Source organism: Lipotes vexillifer, unplaced genomic scaffold, assembly GCF_000442215.2.
Source record: "Lipotes vexillifer unplaced genomic scaffold, Lipotes_vexillifer_v1.1 scaffold137, whole genome shotgun sequence".
Taxonomy (NCBI): Eukaryota; Metazoa; Chordata; class Mammalia; order Artiodactyla; family Lipotidae; genus Lipotes; species Lipotes vexillifer.
In genome coordinates, this window is record NW_006775780.1 from 3684174 (window position 1) to 3702253 (window position 18080).

General features: G+C 43.8%; 1 protein-coding gene across 1 annotated transcript in view; it reads right to left on the reverse strand.

Annotated features, from left to right (window-relative positions):
• The window catches only part of SLX4IP (SLX4 interacting protein), a 168453-nt gene that overhangs the window by 59672 nt on the left and 90701 nt on the right, over positions 1 to 18080 (reverse strand). Inside the window, 2 exon segments of the mRNA XM_007472044.1 lie at positions 1011 to 1131; positions 5962 to 6051. Of these exon segments, the coding sequence (XP_007472106.1) occupies positions 1011 to 1131; positions 5962 to 6051 (211 nt within the window).

Consider the following 18080-nt stretch of genomic DNA (forward strand, 5'->3'; position numbering starts at 1 on the left):
CTTTCCCTAAAGAGGTGTTGCATTAGCATAATCTAGTTCACAGCACTACAGTGCTGTCCTCTGAGGATTAACATGCGCTGACTGTTAAGTGTACTACAAAGAGTGCCATGAAATGCTAACTTAAAATAAAAAAATTAAAAACACCACAATGACAGAGTGGAGAGAACACTGGGCTGGGGGGTCAGGTTCTGCTGCTTGTCACCCAAGTCCTCCTCCATATTCAATGTATCCCTGAATATGCTGAATATGAATCTGTGCATCAGGCACTGAGCTAAGTGCTGGGAGCAGGGAGAGGAGAAGGGAAGATGCCAGATACACGACATAATCTTCGTCCTCGAGAAGATGATCTTTTATTTGGGCAACCCCCTTAATCTCGCAACCTCAGCATCTTCACCCATAACTCGAGGCTATGACCATTCTCCAAGTGTTATTAGGATAACAGGGTGGGATATTTCAACCTCAGTGCCCTTGACATTTTGGGGGATAGTGTCTTGCTGAGGGGAGCTGCCCTGGCCACTGTAGGATATTTAGTGGCGTCCCTGGCCTCTACCCACCAGATGCCAGTAGCTCCCCTCCATGGCTATGACAACCCAGACTGTCACAGACATTTCCAAATGTCCCCTGGAGCAAAAGCACCCCCAGGTGAGAACTTCTGAAATAGGGTGACATAAATGAAAGCACTTAGAAAAGCATAAAGCCCCAAATCAAGTCAGTGTTAACGTAAACCCAGCTGTAAGACTACTTGTCAAAAAAAAAAAAAAAAAAAAAAAATCCTTTAAAGAATTTATAGCTTACTTAGGAATGTTTATTTTCTATTTTTATGTATTTTGCCTACCATTAAAAGCCCTTCAGGGCTTTCCGGTTAATTTGTTTTACGTAATGAATGCATCTTCAATAGAACATATTTTTTAAAAATGTATCACTGTACTAACGTGACAGTCAGAGTCAAACATAACTGCCATCTCTACAAAGCAGAAATTTTATCCAAAATCAAAGTACTCCATTCCTACCTTTCAAGGACAAGGGATTGGATCTTGTGAATTCTGTATTTGACGGCCTGTGCTGTTTACGACCTCCTAAGTATTCCTTCACTCTTGAATCAATGGTTTCTTTTAACAGTAAACAGACTTCCTAAAGTAAATCAGAAAATTAGATATAACTTTCTAATTTAATGCAATGCAAAAAAAGTCAATATCATGCATATTTAAACACCAAAATCAAACATTTCATTTTGTTTGCTCTTTAAATTAGCTACGAATGAATAAAGGAATCTTATATGTGCTCATGGATAATGCTGCAGATTTAAATTTGCCACTGAGCTTTGCTTGAAACCATGATGTTGGCTTACTCTGTGATATAAGAAATACATTTCATTTCTCTCTGCCTCAGTTTCACATTTCTAAAAGGAAGATAAAAGCACTTCAATGTAAAAATCAGGGCGATGAGGTGACAATAACAGAGAGGTAAAGACTGTTTTCATGTAAATATCAACCCGTGGGATTGTGACAAACAGAAGAGAGAAGTCAAACAGAGCCAACTCTGGCTGGAGATGGTAGCCCCAGAGCCAGGCCCACTGGGTGGGGACTGTGGACTGGGAGAAGCTGGGAGCCAAGGCACAGTCAGAGGGAACCCCGACCCCAAAGTAGTCAACAGGGGGCAGTCCCCCGTGCTTTCATATGGAGACACAAGGCACAGTGATACCAGATCTTCCAATTTGTTTAAGAGGAACTAGAGACAGTGATTTTTATACAAAAATTTCCCACTTTTCAAACTTGGTCCAAAAAACTTTTAATACCTAACCACCATAATTCATTAGTTTCTGGGATTTACAAATCTACCAAAAAGGAATAGCACTGAGTGGTGGGTTGAATAGCGAACTGGAAATCAGGAGTCTGATTTTCTTCTCATACTTGTTGATGATACTGTATATGCTTTTGTGAAAACTGTACTATGTTCACCTATTCATGGTAAAAATAATTTAACTTCTTATATTGCTCAAAAGTAGACTAATATTTATTAGGCAACAGAAACACAGGGTTTTAATTCAATGTCAGCATCCCATACGACTAGCAAATTTCTGGAGCTACCATTTTACGTATCGGTGTTATTGAAAAAGAGAAAAACAAAACTTTAAAAGTCCAACCACACAATGGGATGACACTGCCCATTCCAGCTACACTACCAGAAAAATGTTACCTGATGCAGGGAAAGGAAAAAATTGCCCACAAATCTAAATTTCTTAACTCAGATTAAGAACTGATGCGTAAGGATGGGTAATTCTGGTTCAGTTCCCAAGGACGCTGCAGAAGGCTCAGAGTTTCCAGGTCACCTCAAACCTGTTTCACTGGTTTCTGGCAATGCCATCTCAGGTTGATCTCTTAGAATCTTCATAAATTAAAATGAGGACAGAGTTGTAAGCTGCTTCAAAGGGCAACGAGAGCCAAACTTTTCTTTTGTTGCAAATACGTGTACTCCTCAAACAGTACAGAGAACCCTTGACTTAACTGACAAACATGAGTTTCTTGATAAAATACAAACACTGGTGTCCTCTCTCCTGCTGTCATTTTGCAGCCCAAAGATGCAGTGCCTTGTGGAATACAGCCGTATTCGTTTACAGTTAGGGTTTTGGCATTGTTCACGCAACAGAAAGGCAGCCTTGTCTCATACTGTTGCTTTAACAATTAAAGAATTTTGCTTCACATGCAGGGTTCAACGATGACTGAGCTAGAAAATATGTGAAAGACATACATGGAAACAAGGATTGTTAAAATTTGGCCATAAATGCCCTATAAGGCCAGAACTAAAAATAGTATGACAAAAATAAAGCCAAGGCCCATACACACAAACTCTCTCCCTAGAGTTACGGGGCTTTCCTTCCATGAGTCAGGTTTGACAAATGGAAGGTAGATAGTGTGCGCTGTGGTCGAGATACCCTAGTAAGTGACCACACTGCACTTGGCGAAGTGTTCTCTTCAAGAACTAGAGCAAGGCGAGAAAAGACAAATTCCCAGCTAAACTGGAGAGGTGGCAAGAAGACCAAGTCCCAGTCAAGGAGCAAGAGATGCGCCCGACATCTCCAGGCTAACAGGGGTTCATGTGTGCTTCCCCAGGTTTACAAATGGAACAGTTTGAGTTCAACTGTTTGGGTACAAAGACTACTCATGCTGGACTCAAAATAAACACATGTTTGATACATGTAATTAGTTCCTTTTCCTAAAAAGGAACTGGATATTCTTAACACTTTCACTACACAAAGTGACTGTTAAAATGCAATCAAACTGATTGCTCATGAAATCCCTGTCTTGAGATAATCTAATGATTAAGAAAAGATGAAAGCATTGGGACACTGAACATAGGCTAAAGTCATATCCTCAACTAGCTTTTCTTCTTTCTCATACACACACACACACACACAAATTATCCCAGAACGATTTTAATGTCAGTGAACACACTTTGAAGGAACAACTTCAGTAAAAGCCACAAACTATCTACTTTGCTTTGAGAGGAAAACTCAGCTTGCTGGCACTGCATCGGAGCTCTGCAGGTCTAATCGTGCTCTGAGCATCTTGCTAAGTCACGCCCTGCTGCCCGGACATAGGTACGAGGTGGAGCAGCACAGTTGCTTGTGGCACCCTGGAAAATTCTAGCCTTACGCTTTGGCTAGGAAGTGAGTCACATACCCACAGATTTATTGTAGAGCCTTCCAAATCAACTGAATCTTGGCAAAATTGACTAAATATCAACAAAAATGGTCTAAGGCCGTGGTGGCAGAGCTGGGAGAGAATAGAGGAAAATGGAATGGTGGATTCTAGGATGCTGTTTATGTAAGTCAAACTCTTTGGGTGGGGTCCCCTGGGGTGCGTATTAGTCACTTTGGGGAAATGAATTAACTATTTTGAATCACAGGGACAGGTGTTGAGAAGCCAAAGCTTGGAATGACATGAAGGTGAGTTGTAGAAGGAGATGCTGGCTTGTCAAACGTTAAGCCCTGAAGAGTATGGTTCACGGCTATTTACCTGAACGAAAATCCCATCATACAGAATCTTGGGCCTCCTTGCTCTAGCTTCAGGCCATTGGGTATCCTTCGCAAAATGAGGACCACAGAGTCCTGATGATACTATTATCTCCTGACCGAGAATGTATCACTTATAAATTTTCTTTTGGGAGTTTTCTTTACTAGTTATCTCCAAAAGCTGACTGAAAACAGTTATCACAGTAAAGGCGTAAAAAAGTGGTATAAAAAAGTACCACTATCACTAGTTTCTTCTCCATATACTACCTTTTAATAAAATGTATTTTTATTTCTAGCTCTAAAAAGCTATTGTGACCAACGAATATCATGGAAGACACCAAGGGCTCTAACATTTGGAAAGTTATGTGAAAGCCACAGGCTCACCGTCCTGCTCTCCTGTAAGCAGGGATCTGGAGAAGGGAGCCAAGCACGTGATGAGAGCTAGAGGCACCTTCTCACCCTCTGCCACAGTGGCACTTGGGTGGGACCTCGGAAACTGAGAGCCGGGAGTGACTCAGCCAGGGTCTGGGAGAACCCCTTCATCTGCAGATGAGGAGGCTGGGGCCCCAGGAGGTCCAACATCGCCACCCTGTCACATGACCACTTCCTTTACTGACTGAGCATCAGCTTAGTGACTTGCCACGGCGAGACGAGGGCCGTGATCAACCATCTCTACACTTTGTCAAAGGATCACACGGTGCAGAAGAGGATTTCAGACCGGTGAGAAAGACCAGCTTTGTGTCAACCCCACACCTGCTCCAGGTGCTCAGTCCATCCTTTACGGCCAGTCAGGATTACAGTCCCTGCTTACCTGGAAAAGTCACTTTAACTCCTTTTTTTTTTATTATTTTTTTTCTTTTGCGGTACGTGGGTCTCTCACTGTCGTGGCCTCTCCTGTTGCAGAGCACAGGCTCCGGACGCGCAGGCTCAGTGGCCATGGCTCACAGGACCAGCCGCTCCGCGGCATGTGGGATCTTCCCGGACCGGGGCACGAACCCGTATCTCCTGCATTGGCAGGCGGACTCTCAACCACTGCACCACCAGGGAAGCCCCAACCTCTTCTTTTTTTAATACAAAGAACCCTTTCCCCCAAACAAAGAGGTAGGAAATTTCTGGTTTAAATACTAGAATAGCAAAGGAAATAGATGTGTCAGTTTCCGAAGAAACAGCAACAACAAAAAAGCAGGTGTATGTCTGTTGTGGGGAACACAACTGTTTTTCAAGGATTAAATAGCACTCAAGATTTATTGTCCACTAATGAAAATGAAAGCTGGAAGAAGAGCTAATATTCCTTTTAAGAGCAGCTCATTGCATTTAAAATAGTGAAAAGTTTTAAGGACAGCACAGGGAACTATATTCAGTATCATGTAATAGGACTTCCCTGATGGCGCAGTGGTTAAAGACTCCGCCTGCCAAGCAGGGGACACGGGTTCGATCCCTGGTCCAAGAAGATCCCACATGCCGCGGAGCAGCTAAGCCCGTGCGCCACAACTACTGAGCCTGCACTTTAGAGCCCGCGTGCTGCAACTACTGAAGCCCAAGTGCCACAACTACTGAAGCCCATGCTCCTAGAGCCTGTGCTCTGCAACAAGAGAAGCCACTGCAATGAGAAGCCCATGCACCGCAACGAAGAGTAGCCCCCGCTCGCCGCAACTAGAGAAAGCCTGCACACAGCAACAAAGACCCAGTGCAGCCAAAAAGAAAAAAAAAAAGAAGAACTAATTCCACTACTAATGAAATAAATCCTGAAAGAATTTATTAAAAAAAATATCATGTAATAACCTATAAAGGAAAAGAATCTGAAAAAGAATACGTACGTGTGTGTGTGTGTGTGTGTGTGTGTGTGTGTGTGTGTTTGTATGTATAACTGAATCACTTTGCTGTACAACTGAAACACCGTAAATCAACTATACTTCAATTTTATAAAATAGTGAAAAGTTTTCTGGTACCTCTTTCTTCTGTTCAGAAAACCAGCTGGTATCTTTGTTTGAACCTTGCGGAGATATATGAAGATCCACCAGGACAGCAAAATTCCCACACTGAAAGACATTAATGGTAGAGTTAGCTTACGCCCAGCAAACAATGAGAGAAAATCTCACAAATTCCTATGTGGTTGCTCATGATGAAACGGCAACAAAGTTCACTACTGGACAGAAACGTTAATATGGGGCGGGGTAAAACTCATAACCCGATGCTTTTTGCAAGTTTATAATTTATGCTAGAAATGCTAGGGAGAGATTTAATTTTTTTTTTTTTTTTTTGAGAGACTTAATTTTAATCAGGATAGGAAAGACAAAATATCTATCTCTGGGCCGCACCTTCAAGGAGGATGCCCAGAAATCTGGCAGCAGTTGGAAGGCTATTAAACACTGAGAAAAGTTAAATAGGTCAGTACGAGGTAGGCTCCAGAAAAGAATGAGTCCGTGGACGGCCAGGGGAATTCTTTCTTCCAAATAGGCGAGAACAGACAGAAGTTACTGCATTTTTAGACAGACAAATGGACTGGCTGGAACCGTACATCTTGGACTAGAACTAGAAGCACGGACAAATGAAAAAGAACCAAAGAGCAGAAGGCAGATGCTAAATGACAGTTATGAAAACTACATGAGTTTTATTAAAATATGCTACAAAGCCTGTCTCCTTTCTTATTTGATAGGCTAGTGCTGTCTAGCATTTTGGAAAAAATGGAAATCTTCTCTATCTGCACTGTTCAATAGGGAAGCCAATAGGCTTATGTGGTTACTGTGCACTTGAAATGTGGCTACTGTGACTGAGAAGCTGAACTTTTAATTTTATTTAATTTCAATCTAAACAGCCACATGTAGCTAGCAGCTCTGCAGCATGGCTACAGACCTTGTAAAAACGTGTAGCTTCATAAACCCTCATACCGTAAGAGTAAAGTAAGCTGAGAATCTCAAGATAACTGTGGATGAACTAACTTAGAAAAGCACTGTGGGTTGCTTTATGGCCAGCAGGGAAAGTCATTTTTGTACCTCTTTGGCCAAACAATTTTTTTTTTTAATTCTGTGCTATAATTCAGTGGTGAAAAAAAAATTTTTTTTCCAACAAACGGTGTGAGAATACCAGATATAATATGGAAAGAAAATGAAACTCGACACCTACCTCACACCATACACAGAAATTGATTTGAGATGAATCACAGACCTAAATGTAAAAAACCAAATCTATCTTCCCAAACTTGGGGTAGAAAAAGATTTCTTAGACAGGATCCAGAAAGCACTAATTATAAAAAAAAAAAAAATCAGCACACTGGACTTGATCAAAATTTAAAACTTCTGCTCATCAAAAGACACCATTAATAAAATGGATATGTATGCCATAGACTGGGAGAAAATATTCATAAATGCACATGTCTGACATAAAGGACTGGTGTCCAAAATATGTAAAAAATACTTCTACAAATTGACGTTAAAAAAACAAAAGAAAAACAACCTTGAACAGACACTTCATAATTAAGACAAACAACTGGTGAATAGGCACATGAAAAAAAGTGTACAACATCATCGCTTATCAAGCAAATACAAATTAACACTGTCAAGAGATACAACTACACCCCTACCACAACGACTGCAGTGAAAAAGACTGACGCACACCAAATGTTGGTAAGGATGGGGAGTGACCCAAACTCACACACTGCTCGTGGCAATGGAAAATGGTTCAACCACCCTAGCAAATGTTTGTCAGTTTCCTACAGTTAAACACGTATTTATTTTACCATCTGAGGCAGCAATTCCACCTCAGGTATTTACCTGCGAGAGATGAAACATATATGCACACAAAGAAATGTACACAAATGTGTGTGGATATTTTATTTGCAAGAATCGAAATGGAAGACAACCCGAAAGTCTCTCACCAGGAGAACAAACAAATTGCGGTATATTCATGCAATGGAACCCTCCTCACCAAACTACTGATCCGCTCAACACAGACTAATATCAATATCATTGCACTGAGCAAAGCCAGGCTAAAATACATACTTCATGATTCCATTTATATAAAGTTCTAGAAAAGCAAAATTAAATCTATGGTCAAAGAAATCAGCACAGTGATTGCTCAGGGAGAAATTGACTGGGGAATGTTCTATGTCTTGTTATACAATTAAGATCAGCTCGTTTCCCTGTATACACGTTACATATCAATAATAAATGATTTTTTAAGTACTGTGTAAAAATATACTCATATTTGTTGACATATATTTAAAATGTAAGTATTATGTCCTTGAAAATGTGTGGGTATTTTGGGGGAGAACAAAGTGAACTTCCCTGGGTAATAAATCATAAAGTATAATGAAAAATGGTCTCCTACAATGTCAAACAGCGCAATGTCACCCACAGAACTACAGTTTAGTGAGCTGCAACCAGCATTTTATTTTAATGAAAGAGAAATGGGATTAAAAAAAAATATCAATGTATCACATGATAAAGTTAAGTCTTGTTTTGTGAAACTTAGGTATGAGTGTACTGAGTTATGATATAAAGCCTATTTCTCACTGTGGGTTGTGGTCAAAAATGTTTGAAAACCATATTCAAATACACTGTTATTTTAAAAGTTTCTTCCATGTTGATTATCGATTTAACCTTTAAGGAGTATGCTGCCACCAGGTGGAGGTCTCATGTCACAACTACAGGATCTTAGCCAGGGATTATTAACCTTTCATGTGCCACGGGCCTCTTTGTTGTGAAGCTGATGAAACCTGTGCATCAGTTGTGAAGCTGATGAAACCTGTGCATAACAATGTTTTTCAATGCATGGAGACACAATGCATAGGAGTAAAAAGAAAGCCAATTATACTGCAGTACAGTTACCCATATTAAAAAAAATTGTAATATAGTAATGGTACTTGTTCAATAAGGCATTGGATCTTGTCACACGGTGGTGGATCTAAAAACGACTATAAATCCAAAGTAGTGATAAGCATAAATGACATTTTCAGATATCTGCCACAATTATAATGCAATATGAAAAGAGCTGTGATTTCTAATGGTAACAAACATTGCTAATACTATTGTGTTCTGAATATTTCATTCATAATAAAAACAAAATTTATTAGAACTTGGTCAAAGTAAAGATGCAACTTTTTTCCCATCCAAGTTCACTGACCCTCTGAATTCTCTCACAGGCCTGTTGAGGCTCCAGGGATCCCAGAACAAGAGTCCCTCCAAAGAGGTGAGACATGCCTCATACACATTCTACTGGGTTTCCTGTGGGTGTTCCACCCTGACTGTTCAGTCAAACCAAGTTCTCTGCTATCCCTTTTTCATTAGCAAAGATGATTTTTTAAATTAAAAAAAATAGTGACGTTTGAACAACATAAACTGATACTATGTAACAGTATCCTAAAAAATTGAATGATAAGGTCCAATTTGGTATTTTTTTCATCATTTTAGCTCTGATCACAAAGAAGCTAGTCTGTTTGATTATAAGAAGACTGATTAGAATGTCTTTTTTTTTTTTTTTTTAAATAAATCATTGAATCTCACTCTGGTGCTCAAACCTTCCCGGGCTTCCTGCCAGACTCCCCAGCGGGGCTCTCCCTCTGCAGCCAGCCTTCTGAGTTTTCCAGCAAGAGCTCTCTCCAGCTCCCACAGTAATCAGAGATATTTTGCCTTTCTGAAGTTCCCTGCTCTCAAAGCTTTGCTTCTTTTCTCCCATGAGTAAACAGAAGTAAAAAAAAAAAAAAAAAAAAAAAAAAAAAAAAAAAAAGAAAGAAAAAGAACACCAGCCCTGACTGCTGCTGGCAGCACAGCCCCCGCCCCTCCTGCCCCTTAAATAGGGGCCATTTCTTCTCTACTCTTCCAGGCAGAGCAGCACAGTCAGCATCACTGGGCTCTCAGGCCAGAGCTGCTCATGCTACACAGGCCGCGTTACCTCCCTCACAGCCCAGCAGCTACGAGAGGAAGCTCTGCATCCCATGCCTGGGCTGGGAACCAACCGGCTGGGGGCCAGTCCAGCTTCCTCCCCCTCCACCCAGAGGTTTCGGCCAAAAACCTGGGAGTCACCCCTAACTCCTCCCTTCCCTCACCCTCAGTCACCACGCCTGGTAGATTTGGCTTCTTTAAGAGCTAAACACACCCCTCCTCTCTGGCTCTCCAGCTCACGTCATCTCCCACTTGGAACATCAGGGCCACTTCTCGGAGTCCTGGATGAACTCCCCAGCCTCCACCAGAGCCACGCCTGCCGCAGAGGGGATGCTGAGGCTCCAAGTCTCTGATGAGGCCCGCTCTCCACTGTCTCCCACTGCTCCTGGGCACATGCTCTCTGCCCTTTGCTTCCAGGGCACCTCGATGCTCCCATGCTCAGTGGGCTCTCACACATCCTCAAACCCTCACAGGAGTGTGGCCATCCCCATGGAGCTTTTCTGAACAGTTTGCCACTCCCTCCTCCGGATCAGCAATGCTTCCCGTGCTTATTTCTGCATTCAGTGGCTGGTCCATGTAGGGGCCTCCCCTGCCAGACTGTCAGCTCCTCAGTGGAGACAGGGTCCACACCTCAGTCCCTCTGCATCCCAGGGATCAGCACAGTGCCAGCTCACAGTAAATGCTTAATATTTAGTGGAAGGAAGGGAGGGACGGAGGGAGGGAGGGAGGAAGGAAGGAAGGAGGGAAGGAAGGAAGGAGGGAAGGAAGGAAGGAGGGAAGGAAGGAAGGAAGGAAGTGGGGGGGCAGTCACAGCCTTATCTGCAAACTGGGGGCTCTGACACCACTCTGGGGACAAGGTCACTCTGACTGAGCCCAGGACACTGATGTGTCATAGAACAACTTTCTCCCTCCTTATTCTGGAGCAGCAACAACTATGCCATCACCAGTGACAACCACTCATTTTCCATATTTTGGAAAAAGGGAATTCAAGGATCCTAGGATTACCTCACCCCAAACTCACTGCCAACCAAGCATGTTGGTGATTTTTCCTATTTCTTTCCTAAGAATTCCAAAGCCAAAACTTAACAGTTACCAAGTCTTCAGGGGTGGGAGATCTTGTCCTCTAATTGTACAATAAGTGTAAAATAAAGGTGAAACTGCTACCATTTCTCATACGTGTAGCTCTCTCAGATGCAGGCTCAAAACTCTGAGTTATGTGGAAGGTTCTCCACAGTCTCTCATTCGTTCGTTCATTCATTTATTCATTCCCCACTGAGTTTCACAGGAGCCCTGGGCCAGAGGTGGTGCGGGGGGGCGTATCAGAGCACTGCAGGCAGTGTGACCACAGTGCACACCCAAGGGAGCTGAGTGTCAACTCCCCCTGAGGGAGGCCAGGGAGGAGGGTGTGATGTTGCAGCTGAGTCCTGAGGAACAGGGTGACAAGTGGTCGAGAGAGAGGCCCAAGGAAGGAGCTCGGTATATGCTCTGAGGATGGTGGAGTCTGACAACATGGAAAGAGGGCAGGAGGGCTCAGAGCACAGAGGAGCCCCGGAAGGGCTGAGGGGCCAAGGAGACTGCAGGCTGGAGGGTGGAAATGACCTGAGCCAGGCATCCAGGTTTAAAGCCACCACAAGAGCCCAAACAAGAGGCAGTAGAAAGTGATCCTGAGGTGGGGAGGAAGGAGCAGATTCGAGGGATACTCAGAAGACAGAGTCAAGAGCATGCGGTTGGGTGCGGAGGGGGAGGGGCAAGGGTGACCCCAGGGCCCACAGGCAGTTTCCCCCATATGGGTCTGTCGCATTGTCACTGGCATCATACACCCACCTACTATTAAAGATTTAAGGCAGCCTGGACTAACAAGGCAAAGATTTAAAAAGGGGGAATAAGTAAGAAAAACAAGGGTAAAAAGATAAAATGAAGCCAGTGCTAGGTCTCATAGGTCTGTACAAAAGCCCCACCATGTCCTAAGTCTCTGCAACAGTCTGCTCTCAGTTTGCTAGTTACCAATGTGAAAAACAAGAGGCCAGAGGCCGTCAGATGAGAACAAATCGGTGCTGAGGATAACTCAATCAATCCCGATACTCAATCTAGAAAGACATTTCTCCTGACTATCTTCATGAAAAAAACATGGCAATTATCCTCCTGGAGCATCAACTTGACTCAAAGGCTCTAGCATAATATTAAATATTTTCATATCCAAACGAACCGCATATAGGTTATAGCACAAAATTTAAAAGTCCCATGCTTTTGCAAGAAAGAGCACAGTTTAAAATACTGACTTTAATTCACAGTATTCAATTTAATCCTCGCCACTAAGCTGTAAAGGAGTACGACTATTACTCGCATTTTATAGGTAAGGAAGCGGAGTCAGAGACGGTAAAGGCCAAGTCCAAGATTACGCAGGCAGTGAAGGACAGACCCAGGAATCAAATCCTAATCTTTTACCCCTCAAAGCCAACTTGTGCGCACTACTTGGAAGAGATATCCCCCCCTGTGGAAGGCCCCTCGGGACTCATTTCCTGACCCCATGTGGAGGCACGTTTAAGGCTGCCTGGCCTGGAACCCCCTCCACTCTCCTTGGGAACTGGCCTCCTGTCCCCTCTAAGGTGAGTGATGGCAGCTGCACAGGCCCACCCCATCGGTGCCTTTTGATGGAACCAAGGATTCTGAACGGGGTCCCGCAGCTCCCTTCCCTGGGCTGAAGAGAGGCCCTGAGGGCTCAGATCCTAAAGCTGCCACGGGGGTAGGTTACCTGCTGGAGAAAGAGTGCAGCATGGAGGTGAAAGCCCCGGTGCGGAGAGAGTGGGGCGAGAGGGCTGTGGGGAGAAGGAAGGAGAAGGGCGACACGTCACGCCAAAGGTGGGGTCGGGTGGCAGGGCAGGAAAAGAGGTCTCCTGACGTGAACAGCCCCATCCAGGGAGCTCAGGCTGAAGAAAAGTCAACGCAAATATTTTGTCAATTTCACCCCCTGTTCTTCCTTAAAATACTTGCCCAAGAAATCCAAGCTTGGAGTTTACATTCGAGAAAAGAAACCAGCATACCTTCAGGATGGCATATGCCATAAACACGCAGACAGTTGGGTCAGGGGACAGGAGAATAAACAGTTAGCTGTACTATCGGAATACACGACACCCTTCATCTAATTGCAAAAACTTCCAAAGGGGAAATAAGTTGGCGATCACAACAGTTAAGATTTGCTGAGCACTTACTGTGTGCCAGGCCCTGCATCAAGCCCTCTCAGTGCATTATTGTATTTATTGTGCCCCAGAGAGGCAGAAACAATTACCATTCAGCATTCTGGAGACACTGAGAAGCTCAAGAGCTCTCCCTCTCTCTCATCAAAGATCCCTGGTGATCATGGCTGGGTTTTGTTTGGAGTGATGCCTGCCAACCTAGCAATACTCGTCAGGACAGGTAGGAGGAACACTCTATATTCTTAGTCACAGAACGAGACACAGCCTGAAGTCGAGAGCACAGCACACAGAGAGGGCCTGGGAAAGCCTTCTGCTGACAAACAGGAGAACGGCCTAGCACAGGGAGTCCAAGGCCGCGACCTCTTCTGGTGACACCCCAGTTTAGGAGGGGTGTCCCACCTCCCCTCTCTGGGTGTCAGTTTCCCTCTTTGTAAAATGACACAACTAGGTCTCCTTCAAGGTGCCTTATGCTCTAAGATCCCATCTCTTAGGGTTTTGATTTGCAACCATTTGCCTGGACTCCATTGGCCCATGTCACGTCTGCCCTCCTATAAAGCTTCTGAAAGAGCCACCCTGAGTCTGGCACCTGGCACCATCCTCCATTGGTTCACAATGGGCCCTGCAAGCACAGCAGGCAAGTCCACCGTCATTTTGGAATAGGCAACAGGAGAGCACATGTCCTGCTGGGCTGACCTCTGTGGGCAGGATTTAGTCTTGGCAACCAATGACAGAAAATACCAGTCTCATGGCTAGAAATCACGGTATTAACCACAGGAAATGGAGAAGCTCAGTGGAGCTGGCTGAGGGAAAAATCTTAGCAACCAACGAGCTCTTCCCCCCAGAGCACTCTCCGACCACATGCAGGCAAGACTGAGCTCTTCTCTGCTGCCACAGCATTTTATTTACACTCCTGTTGTGGGACTCCTTACAGGCCGTCCGCACAGGACTGCACGCTTCCTGGCTCCCGAGGACTGCTTGCGAGAAGGAGCTGCTTTCCGTTACCTTTGGGTTATCAATGCCTAGTACTGGGCCTGGCACAGAGATGGCCGGGAAGAGTGTTTGTTCAATAAGTGAAAATAATACATCAGTGATGAAAATTACTTAAGTGTCTGCCCTGTTCTCTCTCTAGGAGGGATTACCACCCTCTCACCTGCACCTTGTCCTCAGAACAGAATCAAGCTCATGGTTTCCAACTAAGGTTGCCTCATACATGCACAAAACACTATCACCCGGGAAAACAGGCAGAGATGGCCACTGCTGCACGCTAGATGGTTACTGTCCCATCTTGCAATCAAACCCTGGCTGATTATATGGATCCAGACCCATTAGAAGGAACCTACATAGGGCTTCCTTGGTTGCAAATGGATGACTAGTGCTTTGAGGTCAAGTTTTTCTGGTTGAAAGGGATGCAGGGAAGGGTGTGACTTTTCTCAAGTGGAAAGGAATCAGGAGGGGAGGGAATTTCTCTCTGTTTGGTTTCTGCTCTGGGACATTTGACTACAGGTCAGGGATGTACACCTTTTCAGTCATTTGTTTGTTTTTCTTAACAGATTTATTGCTGTGGTTGGGAAAAGGTTCTACATGGGCAGGAAGCAAATCACAAAGGAATGAGAGAAAAAGAGGGCAGACAAGCAGAGTTACTGAGTGTGATGACAACTTCTAAAAGGAGAAACAAATAGAGTCACAGGGGCTGATGTCCTTCAGTAAATTGTCTCTGGTCTCCTGCTCAGAAAGAGTTCTGGGTTTTTTTTTTGCCTAAAATGCTCACACAGTGCTTCACACAAGCTATGGATAGGATCTGAGAAGGGAAGCAAAGTGCTGCTGGGAATGAAGCGAAGGCCAACAAAGCGGTATCACGAAGCGACGCTTAAGTTTCCCACATGCCCCCTGGAACCTTTAAGTCATACTCGAGGCCAAACCACAGCCTCTAAAACCCATCACTGCATGAAGAGTGCAGTTAGGAACAGGCTCTCAGTCACTCTCTTTGAAAAATAAGAACGGCCTTCATTTCTTTAGATACTAACCCCAGTGATTTTTCCAAAAATTATCCTTTTAAATGTAACCCCCAGGCCACTATTCCTAGGAGACCGGCCCGTGGCACGTCCAGAGCATGTGAGCAGAGAGGAGTGGGGATGACGAGGGGGCAGGACAGACCTGGCGCAGCCCCCTCCCTGAGCCTCAGACCCTCAGACCCTGGGTAAGTCCCCGCAGTGCAAAATGGGACAATAATGCAAGATGCTTCACAGAGTCGTTTTGAGGATTAAATGAGAGAATTCAGGTACAAGATTTCAGCACATCCGAAGGGCTTAAGAAAGAAATATGGGTCGTTTTGTTTTGTTTCTCTCCAAAGGTAGAATTTGTTTCAAATTCCAGAGAATTTTCAATGAACTCTCAACTGTCAGTTCCACTAACGTTGACAAATAGGTCGGGCGCAGGTTTCCCCTTGTTTCTCCTAAGAGCTAATAAATGCCTCCTAATTCTTTTCCGCTGTTTTACTCTGGCCACACGCTGCTTCTCGGAAGAACAGCAGATGGCTTGTAATCACACCAGATTACAACGAGCCCTCCTGCCACACATTTCTGCAACAGAAAACATGAAAGGAAAAGATAATCTGACAGAAATTATTCTGTACTTGTCTATAGGGAACTTGTCTTGAGAGGGTCTTAAGTGGCTAGAGAAACAAGTAACATTCACAGTTTAGAAATATTTCGGCTGCTCAGGAGAGTGTTAAGGAACAATTACGGCCAACCATCTAGGAATCTGAAAATGGAATCTGGTGGACACCAGGGGTGTTGGTCCCTACAAATTCTGCTCACAATTTTACCCAGCATGTGTCATCAAGAAGCTTTGGAATGTGGGTTTCAATTTAAATTCTAAAAATTAACACGTTAAAAAAAAAATCTTTTATATTCCCAAAGAATCTTGACATTCTTCACGGTCAAGAAGAACAAAAGAAAAGCAGTGCAGCCTATGAGTTAAAGAAATTTATGACATATTATAAATAAATCAAACACAAATAAAAACAAAAACCCTGTAAACATTCCCTTAGTGATCAATGCTTAGAATCTGTGGATCATTCTAAAGGGTGGTCGGTCCTGGAGGGAGATTTCTCGAAAGAGGAAGGGAGATAAAAGACAAGGGGCACAATTTTCCTACCTCTCTGGGGAGCAGGGGGTGGGGAACCAAAGAATCTTTGATGAGTACTTTGGAGATTCTGGATGACTTAGAGGAATTCTGTTCGTATGGTTAATGTAAAATAATTTAAGGAATCCCCCACGATCAGTATTTTTTCCTCTGGAATCCTCCTATCTATGTTCAAATATAACAAAGGGCTTGCCCAATAGAGCTGCAACAGACACCCTCTGTTCAATCCAGTTGTCATTTAATTTTCTCTGGAGTATTGATATTGTGTAGGTACTATTGATAAAGGGGGCTTACATTTGCTCTTCTAAACCATGTAAGGGTTGTGTTTTCCAAGCCAACGTTGACAGGCCAAAGACAAGGCTACGTGTAATCTTTTTCAGGAAGGCAAAGAGAACCCAAGTATATGGCTGCAACCAAAACATCACCTCAGGGTGAGGACCTCCTGAGGCCTACTGCACCTGAAGAGTTTCCACTTCTGCAGGGCTCAGGGTTACCAACATCTCAGAGAGGCCCAACCAAGTCAAGTGCCAGCCCTGTCTCTGCGCTTGGCCATGGTTATCATCCTGGTTCTGCCAGTTCAGGAAAGCTCTCTGTGTGTACAACCTTAAGGATATTTGTCCACTAGAGTCTGGAGATCTAGCTCTCAAAGTATCGGCAGCATCAGTATCTCCTGGAGCTTGTTTGATATGCAAATTCAGACCTACCCAATCAGAAACTTTAGGTGTGGAGTTCGGTATCCTGTGTTTTAACAAGCCCTCCAGATGATTTTGGTGCAGGTTCAAGTCTAAGAACCACTGCTGTAGACTACTATATCTCTTTGAGGACTACTCTGGCATGCTCTGTACAATACAGGAAATTTTTTGGAGGTTACATTAGAAAAGGAGGGGGAAAAAATCTGATTAGGTTTCATAATATACCACAAGAGAAGGTGACAGCTCACCAGAATATATTACAATTCTAAAACCCATTAGGAAAACACATCACAATTTCACCATGATGATAAGAAAATAATTCTCTTAGAGTTGTAAGAAACTCAAATTAGGATTTTCTTTAAATGGAAAAAAACAACACCCTCCAAAGGTAAATGTGATGTGCAGCCAGGGTTGAGAAACACAGATATAATAATGCCTCCCTAAGTGTCTTAAAAACTGCCCTCTGGATTAGGATGATGGTGATGGAAATCCAAAGGGAAAAGGAAATCTACCTACTGGATCAAGGTAGAGCCTTAGGAAGAAATGGAAAGGAAGGAAGTTGTAAGCCCAAAACAGACAGGGGGGTCACACAACTGCACTTAAGTCCTTGAAATGAGCTCAGATCACTGGGCTCAGGGGAGCCCACCCCAAAGCATAAAGAGGATGGGCTCTGCACGTGGCTCGGCCACTGGGATGATGAGTTGCAATGAGATCCTTGAGAGGGGCAGACTACATTGCTCTTTGCAAAAGGGGGAGGAAGACAGAGTTTGCAACAGTCAACTTAATCCCTGATAGATTATTAAACAGGATCCAGAAAAAACCTCAAATTATGAAAAACTAATCTCATTTTCTTGTTTCCTGAGGTTCCTACACTGTGACAATTGGTGAAATGTGATTGACAAAGAAGACATGAACCTCAGCCAGGAATCAGGCAGACTCTCCCATGACATCCTTTTGTCCAAACCACTGCACCACAGCAGCTTTTGTCAAGGTTACCTATGACCTTCATGTAGCCAATCCAATGAACAGGTCTCAGTCCTCACGTGACATGACCTCTCGGCACCATCTTAACAAAGTGGTTCATCACTTGATCCCTGAAACCCTCGCTTCTGGGCCACTGTGCTTGCTGGTTCTCCCTCCTCACTGGCCGCTCTTTCTC